The sequence below is a fragment of the Tauraco erythrolophus genome, chromosome 14, assembly GCF_009769465.1.
Source record: "Tauraco erythrolophus isolate bTauEry1 chromosome 14, bTauEry1.pri, whole genome shotgun sequence".
NCBI classification, from domain to species: Eukaryota; Metazoa; Chordata; class Aves; order Musophagiformes; family Musophagidae; genus Tauraco; species Tauraco erythrolophus.
The window spans coordinates 14564300-14585880 of NC_141478.1; the positions used below are offsets into that span (position 1 = coordinate 14564300).

Here is a 21581-nt window from a genome sequence, read left to right on the forward strand (position 1 = left end):
AGCTGGTGTTCAGGAGGGAACGGAGAAAAGCATTTGTCAAGTGGACCATGAGTTAATTACTCTGTGAGAGTTGGAAGCTGTGTTGTTAGCTAGACGTGGTTCTGTAGTCCAAACTAAAGCTCAGTCACATTTGGGGCAGTATGTAAAACTGTACATGGAGCTGAAGAGTAGCAGATATGTGCCAGAAGAATCTAGGGAAAATCTGAAATCATGAGTCAGATGGATTAATAAAAAGGGAGGCTGTTCTGAAGGTTGTGCATGAAACATAAGAATAGTTGTTGAATTTGGGGACTGTGGTCAAGCACTGGGGACGTTGAGAGGTATGTCAGGGAAAATATTTAATTCATATTCTTACTTTTAGTTCTACCTCCAAAGGATACTCAAGGCTGCCTTGTATTCAGGCCATTTAACAATTCTGGAAAACGTTTTCTAAGATGGCACTTAATTCTCCTGCATGAATAGGAGAGGCATACTTCCTTGCCTTCTAAGAATTTCCCTTTGGATCTACAGTGAATGGGGATGACAAAATATGCTCTAGTTCATTGCCAAGAGTTAGTCTTTTCAGGAATGAGATGTGTTTAAAAACAAAAAATAAAATAAAAAGTAACGGAAACTTACTTTTTTCACTGAAGACAGCAGATATCAGGAGATACGACTTAACCCACACCAGGAGATTATCTGCTGAGTAAGAAGGTGCCATTTTTATGTAATCTTTTTTTCTGAGTAGACTGAGGGAGCTTCATTATCCGAAATGATTGACATTAGAGAATGTTAACTAAGCATTACCACTGAAATGGTTTAAATAAGATGTGCAAAATAATAAAACCAAGCTCTGCTGATGCTAGGAGCCATGGCAAGTGTTTTAGCTGCAGCTCTCTAGGTTTGGCTGCTATTTAACAATTCTGCTTTCTTCTGAGCCTTCCAGTTTTATGGATTATGATGGAAAATCAAATTGTATGTGTTTATATTTGCCACAAAATGCATATACATTAACTATACACCCACATTAACTGTCAGAAAGGCTGACAAATACATAAACAGTTAATGATAATTGATCTCAACTGTCACCCTGTCTGTGACAGAATAGAAAATATTCTGCACATCCTCATGGTTTTTCTCTCACATGAGGAAAACAAAGGACAAAATCATAACCATGCCTCTCATGTTTAGTTTCGTAATGCACAGTGCAGATTTTTGAAAATTGGAGGGTTTATTTTGGAAATTTTAGTTTGCATCGTTGGAGAAATTGTGGAGAAATTGTGTACACACCCTTGTAAAAAGTCCCTCTCCAGCTTTCCTGTAGGCCCCCTTATAGCAGCTTTCCAGTACCTAAAGGGGGCCTACAGGAAAGCCGGAGAGGGACTTTTTACAAGGGCGTGTAGTGATAGGACAAGGGGCAATGGATTTAAACTGAAAGAGGGGAGATTTAGGTTAGATATAAAAAAAATTTTTCACACTGAGAGTGGTGAGGCAGTGGAACAGGTTGCCCAGAGAAGTTGTGGCTGCCCCATCCCTGGAAGTGTTCAAGGCCAGATTGGATGAGGCTTTGGGCAACCTGGTGTAGTGGAGGGTTTCCCTGCCCATGGCAGGGGGGTTGGAACTAGATGATCTTTAAAGTCCCTTCCAACCCTACCCATTCTATGATTCTATGAAATATTTACTTATTCATTTATTGGAGGGGGGCAGAGCATTGAAATGTTAGGGAATTAGACTCAAGCCAAGTTATACGACAACATTGTATTACTCTATTTATTAATCTATTAAACCATATTCGTAAATTTTGCATAGTCCAGAAGGGTACTTAGACAAGCATTGTCTATCCCTGCAGTAACAGATGCTGGGAAAATCAATCCAGAAAGCTTTATTTCGGGATCCCTCAGTTTGAGGGCTTAGTTTCCTGTTGTTGTTTTCACCATCTCAAATTTATTTCTTGGCAATGAAGGCTATGAGGTCTAAAGCACATCTCTCTCCTTTGTTGCAGTTCTTTGTGCTCAGGGCTTACAGGCTAAGGACAAAACTGGCTCAAGTGACCCATATGTTACTGTGCAAGTTGGCAAAACCAAGCGGAGAACAAAGACTATTTTTGGAAACTTGAATCCAGTATGGGATGAAAAATTCTATTTGTAAGTATAGAAGATACTTGCTTGCTTTTTTAATTTACATTCAGGTAATATAATGCTACCAAGCGGAATAATTACTTAATCTGAAGATACTTGTTGTCTATACTATGCATATTCATAGCATTGCTAAATTAGCAAGTGCTGAGTGGAGAGAGCATAGAAGTTGGTGGTTGTCGTGGACCGCTGGTATCTCGTCTTCGTGAATCACAACCCAAAAGGCCGTTGTGATTCCCCTCGTATATCAGAAGGCTTTAATCACACTCCAAAGGTCCTTATCACAACCGAAGGCTTCCAACAGAGAGCTTCAACTCACTGCTCTCCGGGGCCTCCTACCTCTCCAATCTCCAGGAGGGAACTACCCCACTCCCTGAGGGGAGTGCCCTGCCTTTAAACCGCCCATGGGTCACGTGGTCTCCGGCTGACCAACGTGACTCACAGCACCTGTCTTGATGAGGCACAGGTGCTTTCTATTCAGCCCATGTAGCAGCCAGACAACTTCCCCGACAAGTGGTGTCTATCTATTCTAATTTTTTAGAGAACTTAAGTAACAGTTTCCAGACTTTGACCTTACATACCAAATGTTGGCATTATAATTGTCGTCCTCTCTCTCAGATACTGACCATGCAAGTTAAATGCATTCTTATTCAACATTACGCTTCTCCTAGGTGAAACTGGGGAATTTGATAGTAACTGGTATGCCTCAGGCTCTGGGCTGGGCTGTTTGTAATGTCTGTTCTTTCCAAGTCTGAGTGTTGTCCAGAAGTCTGGTGTGGAGTGTATGGTATGATCTTCCTGTCGCCTTTCTTTGGCCACAGCCTCTGAACTGAATATGGTGTAGTTTGTCGTCAGCATATCATGGAAATTCAACCCTGACTGCAAAGTAGATGTTTCAGTCTTTAATATGTTGACTAAAGTTTGAATATGATTTCATGCTAGTTCTGGCAATGTTCCTAGAACTGTTTTCAGAAAGACATGTTACAGTACAGGAAATCGCAATTCGTAGGTACTACACTGTTCCTTTCCTGGAAATACTACCTTAGGATACAACGCGTTCCTGACTGAGAATGTGACCAATCCGATACTAGTATCAATTTGCTTTTTGTTCGTCTTCTATGTGTAGCAAAAGTATTTCAGCATTTATTCTTCTCTGAGCTTGATTATTATGTGCTGCAGCATACGATGTGCTCTTAACTGCTAGTGTTAAAATCAATTAAGGATTCTGAAAGGCTAATATAAAGCCTGAATTTTCTTTGGAAAATTTTAAGTGAAAGAGAACTGCTCATTTAGGCAGATTTTTAAAACTGTTCAAAAAAGTTCCAGTCTACCCTGACAGCACCTACCACAGTACTAACATATGAAGTTAGCAGGTGTTTTATGGAAGCTGTATGAAAACAAAAGAAGAAATTATAATAGTAAGAAAAGGATATATAAGTTCAGTGTTTGTTAAATACAACAGTTTTATTTGCATTTTTTACTGAGAATGTATGCAAACTGTTGACACATTATAATAGTCTGATCTTTTAGTACTTCATTATAGAAGTCTTGTACGTTTATGCCCTAATAGGGCTATTCAAAACTGGATGTTAATTTGATACAACTCGATGAAACCCTGTATCAGTGATGATAAAGATGATGTATCATTTTTATAAGGAAACTTGAATTTACAAAGCAGCAGCAGAACAGCTCAGGATCCTCCAGATTGCCTAGTCAGGATTCAGAATCTCTAGTTAGCCACTTTGTGCAACAACTTCAAAATAGCCTCTCACTACAATATGAAGTAATTGTCTTCATGTTAGAACATTTAGTTTCTTCTTACATTCCTTTCTTCCTATAAGGAAGACATCAGTTGTCATTATTGCTATATACATAAACCATCAAAACAGTTTCTTTTAGGGTTCAGGCATTTGAAATAGAACTGTTTTCCTCAAGAAGGTGTAATGTTGTAACACAGGAGGTTACCTTCCTACCATGTAGCACAACAGCTATTTTCTCTTCCCTGTTTTTTGACTAAAATCAGCTATCTTATTGCCGAGGAAGGTTATCATTTCAGTAGTGAGTTTAAAAGAAGTAGGACCAAGATGCAGCTTCCATTTGTCTGGAAAAGGTACTAGGTAATCCAACTATATAAACCATGTATGCTTATTCCTTTCATGAATTCAAAGGCAAATACTAGAAATGAATAGTTACTTAAGAGGAAACACACAGTCAGAAACTTTTTACAGGCTTCCCCATACATGTCATGTTTTCTTTTTGAGTTATTTGTGTTGCTCTAGTAACAGTTGAAATGTCATACCTCATTGAATGACTGTGAGTAACCAAAGGTAGGAGATTTATTACTTTTTTGGATTTAATTGTACGAGTTGCATAGTTTCAAAAGTTGGATAGGCAATTTAGCAAATGTGGTATAAAGTTTTAAATGTATTTTCTCAAACATGTGAGCAGGGCTATCATAAAATCCCTGAAAACTTGAAAATTGTTTTTTTTTCGCCCAACACTAACTATTACTATCATCTGCTGCTCCAGCAATAACATTTAATAAAAAACCTCCAAATCCTGCTGTAGCATAAACCTCCTGAGTAACTGCTTTGAACTGAATACATTTTCAATCATTTTTATAGCACTTGCACTTTCTAAAATAAAGTTATCTCCCTAACTTATTTAATGCATTGGATTTCAACTGAAAGCATATGAGAATTTTTAAAGGGTATTAAATAAACTATAAATGTTTAACAACAAGAATAAATCTAAAGTAGATCAATATAACTATTTCATTGACTCGTTAAGCTCTACTAGTTATATTTGATAGTACTATTTAAAATCAAATACTAAACATAATTCCTAAATGGTAAATTGCAGAAATAAAATATATCTCAATTTTACGATCATTTATTTACTCATAATACCAAAACATTCATTTACATCTCCCCATCTGTTTCAAAACAAGGACTTTGAAAAATTGTTGGCTTCTCACTGTGTATTTGCTATGTCATAGCAGATAGAGCGAGGGCAGTTCTAATTTGCAGAATCACACATAACCCTGATATGATTGTGTAGTAAGCAGAGAGTGAATGTTTCTAAAAAAGCATAATGTAACCCTCTGCTAAATGACCATGGGATGCTGACATAGATTTTAAAATGGGAACTCATAAATCATGACTAAAGTAGAGCTTACATACAGCTGCATGCATCTCTGTTAAAAAAAAAAAAAAAAAAAAGTAATATAGATGGTAAGGCCTTTGATCCTTTCTATTGGCATTATTACAAAGGAGATAACAGAGAGAGAAGTAGACCAACGAGAAGGGTTTTTTGAAGACTATGATTACCGCCTGGCCAATATAATGGTTATCACTAAAGTGTTTGAATTTGTCTGATTTCTGAAATTACCAATGATTTCCTGATCATTTCCTGAAAATATGAATGCAGACATCCAATAGAGAGAAGATTTATAACTGCTTGTAGAAAAAAAAACCTAAAACCCAACCTGTTTGTTCAAACTAGAATGTTGCCGAGAATCCTTAATTCTATATATTTTAGCAGATAATACTGGGAAAAAAGTATCCTCCAGCACCAAACAGCATTGATGTAGATTAGAGACTATGATAACTGAAGTCTCTTTGTTGGCCAGGGAAACTGTTAAACTGCTTCATATTATGGATATTTCAGTCTAGAGTTTCTGATGAAATGAGAATTTCTGGCAGCTATTTCAGGCATCCAGCTGTGGATGTTCTCTCCTTAGAATTGCCTTAAAGAGCAGCACTTGCACAGTTTATTTATAAAGCAAAGAAGTGATTTGTGGATTCATTTAAATACTATAAGCAGTCGTGTGTAGGAAATAAATACAAGAGGACCTTACCAAAGTCCTTTCCTACTGTCAGTTTTTACATTCTTGATCAACTGAACTGACTTGTAAAAAGTGTAATCTTCACTGTACCTGAAGACAACAGGATTGGTTAACTGTTTAAATGGTGTTCTAGTTTCCAGTGATATCTGAACAGAGTCTTGTGAGAATTGTTGAAACATTTTAAGGATTGTTTCATAAGCAAGAGTTACATAACATAGAATTATATTACACAAAACCAATTGGGTAATAGAAACCTGCAAATTAGTTTATTGGATTTATCCATTCTAAAAATTCTTCAATAAGCAGCCAAGTCTCTGAGAGACATTCTACTAATTAAAATAACTGTATCTCCACAGCCTTAGCCCAAAACAAGCGAACTGAACAACTCTAAGAACCAATTCAAATGATAAATTATTTGTTCAGCAATAATGTTTTTTAGTTTTACAATACAGCATGCTTGGTCTGAGTCTTTTTTTCAAACTTCTGTCAATCCAGGTTAATTTTATATGACTCTTTTTGTTATGACTAAGTAAACTAATGCAAGAAAAGACATAGTCTCATTCTACTTTATCAGAAAGCATGGCCTGTGACCACACTGTTATTGGGACAGTCCAGACTGGAGAAGAGACAAGTAGTGGAGGTAAGGATGTCTTTAAACACATCCTTTCTCCTGCAAAGAGAAAAGGAATAATCTATTTTCCATGCTTACTGTTATAGTAGAACAAGAATTAATAGGCACAAATTCCATATAGAGAGGCTTCAAACAGGGTTCAGAAAAAGTTTGCCAACAGTGGGGCTAGCAAAGTACTAGAATAGATCAATTTCCTGAGAGAGTATGGAGCTATCTCTGAACACTTAAGAACAGAGTGGACAGACTCATAGTAATGCCATGGATGCATCTGGTTCTTGCTTGCAGTAGTGGCAATAATAAAAACATGACAGTAATAATAGCCTGAAGTTCAGGCTTCCTGAATTTCATTCTACTACTATCTTCCATGACCATGTGGTTTCTTTGTCCTTTCAGGACAAAATCTGTTATCACCTTCCATTCCCCATCTAGACCATATGGCATCCAAGATATTTTGGTATAACGGAATAAAATTGAGTAAGAATTTAGCAAGGTTCAACTCTTGGATTGTTTTACGTGCATTACCTGCTATACAAAATGTATTCTTTATGCTTGTTTGTAAGAGGGTTTACAAAAAGCAATGTTCTGTAATTTGCTATGTGTATTTTTTAATCTGTGCTACCTTTTGAACTACTTTTTCACATATATAGTTCATGCAGCCAAACAGCACCTTGGTTTTTATCTATTTTCTGATTAAGTCAGTGTTGACTCACTGAATGGATAGAGCACATAAAAGAACAAAATACTGTCTTCCAAAATCTACTCCTTTCGTTTGTGGAAGGCATGTAAGGTATACACAGTGGTCTACAACTAAAGCAATATCCATCTGAAATAATGATATGAATAATAAGTGTATCTATGGTTAGTATCATGAAGTGGTATATATCATGTTTTCTTTACATGCTTTGATGAGTGTTATGTCCAAAAAGAATTCAGGTACTTTTGTAAAAGGATAAAAAGAAATAGAAGCTACGAGAGAAAGAAACTGAAAAAATACAGCAAAAGGTTGTGTACTTCAATTACAGAAGACCAAAGTGATTCTTCAGCAAGTGCTCTTACACAGGCAGGCTCATAGTCTTCAGCTGAAGTAGCCCATTGAAAACAAGATTCACAGATTGCCTAATACTACGTCCATCATGTTCTATGAAAACAGGTGGTCAGAGATGAGATCCTGACAGTGTCCTCAGTATGAGCTCACCCCATAATAGACACCAGGGAGTCCATATGAAGGGGTAATTTATGAAAATCCTGATTAAGGGAGAAGATTCAATAGGTGATTGCAGTTTGTTAGATGTCAGGGAAGCCTGTCATAAGAGAAAAGGAAACAAGGCTTCATTAGTTTTGCTAATCACAGAACAATGTGAGTTTTAATTACCAGATATATCTGCAATGTTAAAATTTCAAATAGATAGACATAAGCATTCTGTGATACTGAATGATGTCACAGTGAGGCAGAGTAAAAGCTGTGTGTGCCATTTTTAGTGACTGATTGGCCTTGACAGTAATACCATTTAAAGCACTTTATAATTCCAAAGCCCATTACCACCACTTAATTAATTCTTAGAACACCCCTGAGGGGTGCTGGTTGGAAGATAAGTTATAGTGTTTCTGGTTTAATGATGAAAACACTGAGACAGATCACTGAGCAGTGATAGTGCTTGGAATAGAATTCAAGTAAGGACTCTTAATCTAGAATCAAACTAAGACCTTGCTGAAGATGAAAATTTGCAGTACACTTTAAAGCTATATTTAAAGATAACCAAGATTAATAATATTTAAAATATTTTTGTGGTATTACTGAATGAATATTAAATAAACCTGCTTAGTACAGATGCATGAGTATCCCATAGCTTATAACTAATGCCAGGTCTGTATTAGTCATTAAATGTCATCAGAAAATTTTTTGCTACTGCAATCAATGCTAGGATATTCCAGTGTTGACACCAAAAGCCAACACTGATCAATAGTAAACATTCCTCATTGTGGCTTACAGGAATGAGGAGCAGTAGAGTTTCTTTTCCATTTCCGTGCAAATATATGCAGGATGGAGCTGGGAGTAAAAAATTTTATCCACTGGGAAATCTACAGATTACAAGTAAAGCCACCTCACTCTCATACATCCAGTAGTTTCTCAAATCCATTCAACTTGTGAGGGGTTAGTAAGCCACTTAAATTTGCAAGGAATTTTTTAGTATATGGCAGTCTGTTACTACTCCTTCTCCTTATCAGGGACTTGGAGGTCTTGGATAAAAGTAATATATCTTTTTAAGAAAGCAGTTACTTGTTTTTCTGATTGCCTGTCTTGTCGTGCTGTGATATTTGTACATAAGTGTTTGTTTTTTTTCAAAAACTTCCTGGCAGATACTGGCAATGTTCTTAAAGATGAACTTTTTGTATGATAACATTATCAGCTACTACTTAGTGATACTATGTAGCATTCCTAAATGAATAAACCTGATCTAACTTTATCTTTCCTATTTGTTAAATAATAGCATATAGAAGTACACATTGTAAATTAATTAATAATTTTAATGAGGAGTTCATGACATTGCTAAATAAAATCCATATGTAGACATAATTTAGTCAAGTTAATCTCTTTACTTTCTCTTACGTATAGAAACTGTAGTTTTGTTCCTGGGAATGTGATATTGCCCTTTATTCCATTGAATGTTGCAGGTGTTTTGTATTTGTCACTTTATGCAGTTAAGCAAGCGTATGGAAATCGAGGACAATGAATAGGACAGCAGTACAAATGTATGTAGCTTCTGTATCACTCACATTTTGTATTTTGTTATTATTTTTACAGCGAATGCCATAACTCTACAGATAGAATAAAAGTGAGAGTGTGGGATGAAGATGATGACATCAAATCCAGAGTAAAACAGCATTTCAAAAAGGAATCAGACGACTTCCTCGGGCAAACAATCATTGAAGTAAGAACACTGAGTGGAGAAATGGATGTATGGTATAATTTAGGTATGATTCTTACTGATTTTTTTAAACCAAATTTAGGTAGAATCTCAGCATCTGTAGATTTGGGATTTCAAAATATATAGAATTGGTACCAATATACCACTTCTAAAATATTGAATATTACAGGATGATTTGAAAATGAAAGTTATTTTCTTAGTTTTGATCCAGAGTTATGACAATTACAGAGAGCAAACTAGTCTCAACAATATCAAAGAAAAATATTTAATTTTAATGCAAAATAAAAAATATGTAAGAGAACACAACACTTCAGACTAGTCCATTCACAGTTGCATTCTGTGGGAAATACATCTACAAAGATACACAGAAAAATCTAGCAAATATTTTGCTTGTTGTCTGCATTCATTTTACCACACATTCTTAAAAATTATTTATATTATATTCTGGGCATAATCATCTTTGGTTTTCACTGTGTTTACACATGTGGTTCTTCAGGAAACTTGCTGGAGTTTTCTGTTCTGTACATGTCAGATGTGTTTACATGCAGAGGCATAAGCTGAGGACAGCCTGCTAAAGCTCAAAATACTCTGTTGTCCTCAGTGACTGCACTTTCTTGTCTGAACAGGTCTTAAGAAGTATCGTTCTTTAAACCAGAAATAAATCAATGAAAGCGTGTCTCCATATATTTCCTTTATCTGAGTCTAAGCATGCAACTGTTAATTCTAAAAATCTTTTTGAATGCACTAAATGTTCTGGAGTAGCCTTTTAAAAGTTAATCTCCTGTATTTTATAATAAAGATGTGATAGTAACATTTTTATTTAGGTTGCCTGCTCTGTGAAAACTTTGGGTGAATTATGTGACACATTTTTCTGAAATTGTAGAGCATTTGTTTCCTACAATACACAAACAAGTGTCCTTGTTTCACTGTCTAGTGTTTCATTTCCCAGTGATACATATAGATGTGGCAGGGAACTATGTGATTTCTCATTGACAATGAAAAGAGAGTCTTACTTTATTTCTGATTTATAATGAGTTTTTTTAAAAGGTAGGATAATTGGGTCATTAGGAATTCTGAATTTTATTCCTTCAAAAATTCCAGTGACTTAAACTGATATAAATACGGATATAAATTATTATGATATGGATTTTTAGAACCGATCTTGCTGAATTGATTTGACTGGAAGCAGTTTAATAATAACATTGGAAATCATGTGCCCTGCAAAAGGAAGAATCTGCAATGAAAATCTTTCAATCAGCAGCTAAAAAGAAATAGTGGTAAATAGCTTGTGATAATTCTAATGTTCTAAAAAAAATGGCATATTTTATTCTGATACATTGACACAACTGCAGTATGTTACGTCATACAGAGGAAAGCGGAGTGAAATACTTGAACAAAACAATTGGATTGGCGTGATACCAATTCATATTCATTGTACTGTTCATCACCACTCACAGCACAGCACTCTGAAAGAATCATAAAATTTGTAGTACCTGTTTACTCAGTTACACTACTAGAGTGGATTGGAAAAGTGAAAACTGGAGTCAGATGATCAGTAACTTCCACAATGAGTGATAGTAACTAAACGGACTAGAACAGATAGCAGAAACAAAGTTCCTGATATCATTTCTTCTGTAAGATTCATCTTAGCTCTGTAATTGAGTTCTGCTAAGAACATTTTGAGTTTCTGTCAGACATAGCAGTTCAGGTTGTTGCTAAAGTTCGTAACTAAAGGAAAATATCAATAATGAAAATAATTAATTCAGATGCCAGATAGAAAATGGAAATAATTTCTATTGAAAAGGGAAAAGTGTTGAATAAAGTGCTGTGCAGCCTGGTTTGAATTTGGCAGATAAAATAAGAAAGACTGTTTACTTCATAGTTTGATATTCTGCTTCATGGCCTGAACTATATGAGAGGTATTAAAAGAAAAAAAAATTCTCTTGTTCTCACCAGCAGGACTTTCTGGCTTTAAAAAACATTCTTATTAAGTTAGAATGATTTACGAAAGCTTTTCACATGACGTATATATATTCTTGGCAGTTACTAATATATTGTTTTTCTATTTTCTACTCTTCAGAAAAGCGAACAGATAAATCAGCTGTCTCTGGTGCCATTAGATTGAAAATCAATGTTGAAATAAAAGGAGAGGAGAAGGTTGCTCCGTACCATGTTCAGTACACCTGTCTGCATGAGGTATGTTGGAGAAGTTAAAGCATACTATAGACAGATTGTTTTTCACTTGTTGCATGGATAAGGAAAAAAGGATTAGAACATTAGAACACTGAAACAAATAACTGCTGCTACACCTCAGGACAAGTTTATTTTAGATTTCCCACTTTGTATTGCTGGTGACATATCAGGCTCAGAGTCAAAGGCAGAACAATGTGACATCAACAGATCACTCCTGCCAGTAGGAGCTAGGTAGAAGTGGAGTCAGTTAAGTTCTCCCTGTACCATGTTTTGGTTTAGCATTTTGATGCTCCACACATGCTTGCCAACATCAAGAAGATACAGCCACTTCTGTGTGTTACAGAAATATGGCTATTAATTGTAAAGGACTTCTTTCCTGCTACGTTAATTCATGTTTTGAGAAAGTGAGAAAAAGCAGAAGCATAGGCAATATAAAATCTGGTTTTCCTATCATCTAGTTTGCTTTTATCACTGTTGAAAAAACATCACTGATAAACCACTGTGTCTTTTGAAAGATTTTCTTTGTATTTGATTCCTCTTCCCTCGAACATGATCTGCACTGAAGTTCTGTTCTAAAAATACAAGTACTTTCTGAAAGCCGATAGATACTATATGGCTGAAAGTTTGGCACTAGTATGTGTTCACAAAATCCCATTCTTCACCATTTGTAAAATCGGATGTTCAGGGCATTTGTACTCATGGATTTTGACCTGATGTTGCAAATGTTTTGACCTGTGAAGTAAATGGCAAAATTCTGTTGCTTTAAGATAATCCACAAGACAGATATGTGCTAATTAGCAGAACTGAAATGATTTCAAAGTTTTGAGATTATTTTTTTTTTTTGTCACTGAAAATAGAAAATCAAATCTGCTGCTTAGTTTGTGGATACATACAGAACTAGGTAATCTGAGAAGCATTCTATGACATTAATGTCAAATTAAATACTAGCTTTGGTCCTAAGGTTGCGAAACCTAAACTTTACCGCATGCCTTTCGCTAATTGAGAGGCTTCTGCAATATTTCTGATAGGTTTCCTGTAACTTACAGTTCTTTAATAATGAATTTGAAATTTATTGATCACAGATCTAATTAAAGTTGAAGCACTATGTGGTGAGCATTACTGCTTCACAATTTCATTCATTATCAAGGGTATATGATAGAGAAGAGAAAGTTTCTGTACGATTCTATGTTGCAGTCCCTCTGTGCCACTTCACTGACGTGACCTTATATCAAGCAGATAGATCGATGCACTGAATCACAAGCCTGCACTATCAGAGTTCCATTACAAAAAATGTGTTTAGTCTTGGGTTTTTTGTTTAGCAAATGATGACTAGTGAGTGCCAGTCTTCGGAAAAATTAAAACAAACAAACAAAAAACAACACAAACCTAACAATGAACATATTGATGACTATTGTATAGGATATACTTTCAGAATGCCACTTAAAAGCCAAAAATTCCTCTTTGAAACATTTCTTACATTTAGAATCTATTCCATTACTTGACGGAAGTTAAATCTAATGGTGTTGTAAAAATCCCTGAAGTGAGAGGTGATGAAGCCTGGAAGGTGTACTTTGATGACACTGCACAAGAAATTGTAGATGAATTTGCAATGCGCTATGGAATTGAATATATTTATCAAGCTATGACGTAAGTATTATCACGTCTGGTTTTCTACTCTACTTTCAAGAATACGTTTGAGGGAAGTCATGAGTTCCAAGCCTTCATGCTTTCATTCTCCATTTCACTCTCATTCCTGATTTAAAATTTTTGTTATTTTTTTTGTCCCTCTGACTCTCATTGAAGTGCTTCTCATCTGCAATGGAATTAAGATATATTATAAGCATTTTACAAGCTGTTACTGGTATTACCACTAATGCATTTCTCAATCCTTATCATACTGATATGTGGCAAGGATCAGAAAGACTTCCATTGTTCTAGATGGGATTGGGATGGTAGAACAGGGTTTCACAATCTATGTATTCTTTTCCTAGGAGAGCAGAAATCATCACAGAACACCAGTGATTACTGTAGTAGACTTCTGTAGTATATGTAAATGGTTCATGCAAACCATTTTTAATGGTATTAGAACCTGTTACTACGTTGTCCGTACTAACGTAGTGTCTGATAACTTTAGGACATAGTACCACTGAGCTTAGAGGCTTGAGGATACAAGAGCTCCATCATGTGTTCTTAATTTGTCCAGTGAAAAGTTTCCCATGTTTTAATGCTCTTCCTCCAAGGACCTTAAACAACATTGCACAGGAGAATTAATTAAGCCTGACAGTTCCCCTGTGGTGTTCTATATCTGTGCTATATATGGAGGAACATGCATTGAGTTTCATGAACATTTGGGTTTTCACGTTTAGCTTCTCTATAGCCGTGCATGTCTTTACATTTGATTAAATTATATTACTTATTAACTAGCATAGTATTATAGTTTTATAACTTGATTTAAATTGGTATGCCATTTTTACCAAAATGTTCATCTTTAAAATAATAGAGTTGTTCCTGCTGTATGAATCAAAATGAATTCAAGGTTTTCTATGAGATGAATTCTCAAGAGCTATTAATGCCAAGGGAGGGCTGTTATTACTGTTTTGCTTAGGAAATAAAGCAGGACTGATTTAGCATTAGTGTTTCCTTTTAACTGTAGCCTCAGTAGTTGGTTATCTCAATACAGCATGACTGTATTTTTGATGGACAACCTCAACTGAAACATTATTTTGAAGTTTCTTTTAATTCATCTCTTGATGACTGCCAGTACTCTGACATTTTCTAGAGAAATTTTGAAACTGACTTTAGAAATTCAAGTGTAGCAAAAATAGCAATATAATTGACGTATGAGCATTTTAAAAGCTTTTTCATTAGCAGTGTTAGAAATGAACAGGTTATATTCTAATATAAAGAAGATCCTGTATTTTTATATCAGTAAGTAACATAACATACAGATATTCATGAAAAGGAAGTAAATTTAGTCTGAACATCTAACATGGAGCTGGGCAAGTACTGCAACACATTTTTCAGGAATCCTTACTTAAAAATTCTAACTAAGCCATTTTAAGTTAAATTACCTACTTTGGCTTGTCTTCTTTTTTTCTTGCTTTCTTCTGTACCTTGTCCACCAAATTTCCTTGCTGTTCATGACTGCAAACCAGTCATTTGAAGGCAGGTGTAATCAGAAGATGAATTTGATATTGGTAGTCACAGGTAATTTACACAGGAAATAAAATCTAAGATTTTTAACCCCTATACCATTTGCATTTTAAAATTTTGCATGTTAATAATGAGCAATCCCTATTTGAGAGGTAGACCACATACTGTTTAAGGCCTCCTCCTGTTTAAGTTAGGCATAAAATCAATACTAAATTTAATCTCAAATAATACTTGGAGAAGAATATATGTTCATATACATTGTTTTGCTGGTTCATCTGCAGCCGTCTCTTGATAAGAGCATTCAGACTTTGAGGAGAAGAGTAGTGAAGACACTAGATCTATCATGGGGAATTTTCTTTTGGGCTATTATCCTTGGTTTTATTTCTGTTTATGAGATCACCTATTTCTCCTGGAACAACTTTAATGGCTGGGAGAAAACTTACAGCTTCTTGATTTGGAAAATCGAATGATCAGATTCCATTTGGTAACAATGTACTCCTACTAAAAGAAAAGCAATTTTCTACCATACAACTGAGAGAGGATTTGAATGTAATCACTTGGCCCAAAGGAATATTGTGTAAACATTTTACGCTCAAGAATCTAGTTGCAGAATATTTCTATTGCATGCCTCATGATAACTTTGTAAATTAAAATGTTTGCCTTTGTAAATGCAAAGCTGACTGTGCTTTCATAGCCCACGATCCAGACCCCAGAGTGCATCCACATGGTTCTGATGCACTGTATCAGGCTCAAGTGAGTTTTAGGGTGTTGCTAATGAGGTGCTTTTTTTGTCTGAATGTAATTTTTAAAATTCGTATTTGTTTGCAGTTTTAAAATTACCTATTATATAAAGCTTCAGTACCACTTAATGATAGGCAGTCTTGACACTTTTAGGTATGGGTAGACAGCAAATGCTGGAGTAGGAACACGTGCCATTCTGCATTTCTGAACGCAATGTAAATCTCATTAAGCATCCCTAAAGTACCACTTCCTAGAACAATTTGGTATCTTGTTCTGCTACAGTAATAAACAACCCCACTTGTCTATCATTTCAGGTTCATTCTAGTGGCTTTGTCATCTGTGATTCTCTTAGCAGACCCTGATTATTTTTTTCTGGCTCTCAAATTAATATTTATTTATATTTATTCCTTTAGAGTACAGAAATAATATTTCAGAAGGATAGCCTTGATTTGCCAAATACACTGAGTATACTCATCAACCACAATTGTGACTGCTCAGCAAAAATATAGAATCATAGAATCATAGAATCGTTAGGGCTGGAAGGGACCTTCAAAGGTCATCTAGTCCAACCCCCCTGCAAGGAACAGGGATATCTCCAACTAGATCAGGTTGCTCAGGGCCTCATCCAACGGGGCCTTGAACGTCTCCAGGGATGGAGCATCCACCACCTCTCTGGGCAACCTGTTCCAGTGTTCTGCAACTCTCATGGTAAAAAATTTTTTCCTAATATCCAACCTGAATCTACCTCCCTCTATTTTAAAACCATTACCCCTTGTCCTATCACAACTGGCCCTCCTGAACAGCCTCTCCCCATCTTTCTTGTAGGCCCCCTTGAGGTACTGGAAGACCGCTATAAGGTCACCCCGGAGCCTCCTCTTCTCCAGGCTGAACAGCCCCAACTCTTTCAGCCTGTCCTCATAGGAAAGGTGCTCCAGCCCTCTTATCATCTTCGTGGCCCTCCTCTGGACCCTCTCCAACTGGTCCATGTCCTTCTTATGTTGGGGACTCCAGAACTGGACGCAATACTCCAAGTGAGGTCTCACGAGGGCAGAGTAGAGGGGGAGAATCACCTCCCTTGACCTGCTGGCCACGCTCCTCCTGATGCAGCCCAGGATGCGGTTGGCCTTCTGGGCCGCAAGAGCACATTGCCGGCTCATATTGAGCTTCTCGTCCACCAGTACTCCCAAGTCCTTCTCCTCAGGGCTGCTCTCGATCCATTCTCCGCCCAGTCTGTATTTGTGCCTGGAGAATATACAAGAATTTAGATCAGTTTATTGTTTCAGTGCCTGACTGCTTCATGGAAAATCAGTCCTATAGATGACCAACTAAAAGTGCTGAAAACATAAAGCTCAAATTCTTCTCCTCTCTCAACCAGCATCAGGAAAGAAATTCTGCAGTTTCTGCTATTTAAAACATGTCATGTGTGAGTCAGTGTTTGATTCTAGATTAGAAGGAAATGATCTGTGCACCACCAAAGACTTAGTGGCATGTGGATATCAACCCAAAAGATATCACATAGATCGTTACTTACCTGCCTTAGTCATTGTCCCCAGTGAGACCTTTCTCATTAAACTTATGAAGAGAATGAATTCAAGTGTGATCGCACCTGTTGTTCGAGACAGATATACTCACGTTTTTATGAGACTAAATGTAGACAGTTCCTCCCTAAAGGATGCCCACTTAGGAAGGATGTCTTACTCTCAAGATATGGATTCCAACTGCACAGTTCCTAAGCAAGAAAATCTATTTTTAAGTTACCAGATGTGGAATTCACATGATTAGAAAATCAAACATTGACTCAAAACCAAAATACAACAAAAAGTCTGCTTTGTGTTGCAGTAACTGCACCTCATTGAAAAGTTTTGATTATACAGATTCCATAATCCACTCTTCTTTCTTGTAATTATTATATTCCTCCACTCCTTATGGAGTCTGTATTGGGAAAAGAAATGAAAGACAATTACACCCATTCTTACATGGATCAGAAAAGATTTATTTATTTTTTGTGATGGATAGCAGCCAAATAGATGCTGTTAGCTACACAATATGTGTATACTCCCAGAAGTCATAGCACATATGTGTCAGGGAATAGAAAAGAAAATAGATATGAGAAAACAGATTAACAAAAGCAGAAGAACAGCTCAGTGATCTAGCTGGCTTTTATTTTGATGACTGCTGGGATGGATGGTGATTTATTCTGTAAATTTAATGTCTTGAAGGAATCATACTGGAAGTTTATTTACCTATATATACTAAGCCACCTCACCACCACCAAGAAAAAATAATTTTCTTCCTCTCATTAATCTTTCAACATAATTTATTTCTCTTTAGAAGGCAAAAAACAGAGCACGTATTGAAATGGTGTTTGACGAGACAATGAAATTATGTATAACATCAGCATCCTGGATTTACTGTGTAGTGGAGTTGAGTGCAATAAAAGCTCTATTAAGATCTTTGCTACTTACTGGCAAGAGTCACCACAGGTAGAACCTAATGCTTCTAAATCAGCAACATAGATCTCATTCCAGCAGGTTAATGGGCATTAACTGTGCCATTTTGTTCACCTGCTAGTCTTCAGTTAATGTGGCTGCATTGCAAAAAGCACACAAATCACCCATTAAAGTAATTTTCATTGATAGCATTTGCTTACTGAGTAGAGCACATTAATTAGCCTTCTTTCTTTGCCATGCTAGCAGAAAGATTGGAAGAGTTACAGGCACTGTATGTTGGTCAGGAAATTACATAGTAAGGAAGTTGAAGCAAGCAGGCCTGAGTTTAAACATGTTACTCTAGCTTGAACGATGCAATATTACTCTAAAATCTGTGAGACTTCGCAATGGTTGCTGTGACATCATGTGCCCATTAGAAATTGTTAATAACTCATGCTATTGGCTGCTGTTTTCAGACCTACAAAAACAAGGAAGGAAGTTTCTTCTCTGATTTATTTATTTTAGCAAGCAGAAGGAAGCCAGGTGGCTTGCAGATTTTTTACCTGGGTTATCAGCACTCTGAATCATGACCCATATTGCACATAATAAACTTAATAGGTTTGGTGAACTTTGTAGATTTTAATTTAATGGAGAAGCAAAAATTCACAGAACCTGTCACTTGACACAGGTGCTTTATCATCGATCAAATTTCAATGCTAATTTTCACTAACCAAATTACAGGTGGAAGAGTGTAGTAATATAATAAAGACATAAATAAATTACATCAATAGGTTTACATTTTCCTCACAACAAATTAGTACAATTGGGTCTATTTTGAAGCTAAGAGCTCAGTCCAGGCATTGGGCAGCTCAGTGTGAAATCATTAGAAGAACCTGCAGAATACACCTCACTGAACTTAAAATGTTGACCCAAACTATTTTTCCACAGTCTTGTCATGTTCCTGCAGGCAGTTGGTACAATCTTGATGGCTTCTCACATAGTGACGGCTGCTGATTGTCCCTTTTGTCTGCCTTCTTCCCTCAGCAGAGCATGTGTTATAGGTATGACTCTAAGGCCAGTGGGGTTATTAGTGCCTTCTTATCTCAAGCTTGGTGTTCTTCACGTACTAAGGATCTTTATGTCCACTAGAAAATTTTTGGAAATCAAATGGTAATAGTATATGTCAATTATTTTATTATGTCAATTGCTTAAAAAATAGTTCTGATCATCTCTACATATATTTCTCAAAATGCATGTGATGAGATCAGGTGAGATTTCTATTAGCTTTAAAGGTTACCTGAAACCGGTGAGAATCACCTAACATCACTATTCTATTTTATACAAAGGAATTATTGTTCTTCTAGTTGATAGGAAACATGACATACAATGAAAGATTTTCCTAAAGAGTAGGTGGCTGTGTTGCACTTTTGTCAGATTCACGTCGTGATGTTTAAAAGCACTTCTGAAAAATACTGGCAACAAGTGAAAGGTTTAGTAGTATTATCCCTATGAGACACATAGCTGGGAACGCTGAGTTCTAGTCCTGGCCCCTGTGATTGATTTACTGTGGAGGTTTGAGCAATTTCTCTCAATTTTGTAAAATGGAGATAATAGTGCTTAATGATCTACCTCACAGGAATGCAGAGAAGTATTTGCAAAGCACTTTGAACATGACCACCATGATACAAGTTTTAAGTATCAATATACATCACCACATCGTGCAAGACTGTGTGATATATAAACCCAGCATGAAAATGCTTTAAAGAGAGTCTAATGCGAGAGAAAGCCCACAAAGTGGGTCTCCTTCCTTGGCCTGGAAAGGCTGCAAATACAGAGGGACTCCACATATGAAGACTGTAGCCCTAGATTCTCTTTAATATGAGCCTGTCTCTCTTTCCTCCCATCGCCGGTTGGATCCCTTCTTTTCCAGTCTCTTTGCCAAGTCAGGTAAACTAGCAAATCCAGCAATTATTCAGCTCCTCAGTCTAGCTTTGGTGTGGGATTAAAGGCTTGATATAGCAGTATCCACTCCTGTTGAAACCTTATGTCCTTAACACTTCAGAGACTTTGGATGATACTTTAAAGAAGCAAAGTTTCTGCAGCCTTGGAACATCAGAAAGCAGGAATATGATTAACTGGGTCAGTCACAAGAGCATGAGTCAGGCCTCAGAATTAAGGAATTTAGAAGACCACTGGGACAATAAGAGGGTATCAGAAAGTATAGTGTAAGTAGAGTGAGTTTGTGTGCAGCCTTGCAAGAAAGTATGAAGAGCTCATTTTTTATGTATTTAGGAACAGGAATCCAAATACGAGATGCAAATAATCTTGAATGACATAGTTGCAGGATTATTTGAACAGTGACAGCAGTTAAGGGTACTTGGCTTAAGTTCAGCAAGACCAAGTTCAGTTGTACCTTTCTTGGATGGGTACTAGGGCCCAGGTCGTTCAGGCTCAGCACACTGCTCTGCCTTTTGCTCCTAAAGTGAAACAGTAGAGAGGAGCCAGAGATTCCAGCTGAGAGGAGGATGCTGCCAAATCAGGACGTTCAGACACATAGAGAGCTCCAGAGTGACTGGAGTTTCTTCATCCTCTTCTGTTTGACTAGGCATCTTCTCTGCCTAATCCCCCTCCCTCTTTCCTATCTCTATACAGTTACTTTATCCCTTTATCTTCCTCCCAATCCGTCCTAACTATAAGTCTTGAAATTAAAATTTTATGTTTTGCAATGTTGTTTACTCTCCTCGTGTTAGATCTTTCATCCATCTTGTATTTCATATTTTCTTATAAGCTCGTTGTACACTATAAGCAGACATCTGTTGTTTTGAACAAGGAAACAGTGCTGTTATGTTGCAAATCTGGTTTTGGCTGGTGCAGTACAGCAAGTTGTTTAGGCTTTTAATTTCTGTGGGCTCAATTTTAATTTCAGTTTAAGAATTTGAATCTGACTAAAGTTAGAATTCTAAATGCTTTGCTGATTCTGAGATTTAGAAACTAATAAAATAATAAAACATGACCTATTGTAATTCATATATTGTCTTTGCATTTTATTAGTATTTTGAAAAACCAAAGAGAATACATAAAATATTCCTGATTTTAATTTATTGTTAATTAGTTGAACATTACTTCCATCCCACTTCAAATACCGTATATTGACAACAGCTTTACCTTTCTTTCAGTGACCTGACGTTGTTTTCTCACTGATTCGTCAGCATTTAAAATTTCACCTCATAAATTCTAGTTGTCCATGAACCAGACTGCTTAAAAATCAGAGCTGATTTAATACACTCAGACCTGGGTGGAAGTCAGTGTTGGGGTATTCTTACATTTGCTAGCCTGAGGTGCTGTGAGCAATAATGGTCTTTGGTTTCTTTAAGAAAAGTGAAACAGAAAGGTTACTAGCAAGTCAGAGACTGAAAAGTATTAGCAACTAGAAAAACACTTCAGTTATTTTGTCTATGATCAGCACTCAGCCTTATTCTTACTTTCAAGATTCTGTTGAATACAAGCTGGAACTCCATCCAAAAAAAAATGTTTCCGGTTATTAGC

At 36.4% G+C, this 21581-nt stretch overlaps 1 protein-coding gene across 1 annotated transcript in view; it reads left to right on the forward strand.

The window, feature by feature from the left end:
• UNC13C (unc-13 homolog C) overlaps positions 1-21581 on the forward strand; it is a 155548-nt gene that overhangs the window by 52577 nt on the left and 81390 nt on the right. The window contains 4 exon segments of the mRNA XM_086620088.1: positions 1982-2123; positions 9396-9565; positions 11600-11715; positions 13196-13359. Of these exon segments, the coding sequence (XP_086476214.1) occupies positions 1982-2123; positions 9396-9565; positions 11600-11715; positions 13196-13359 (592 nt within the window).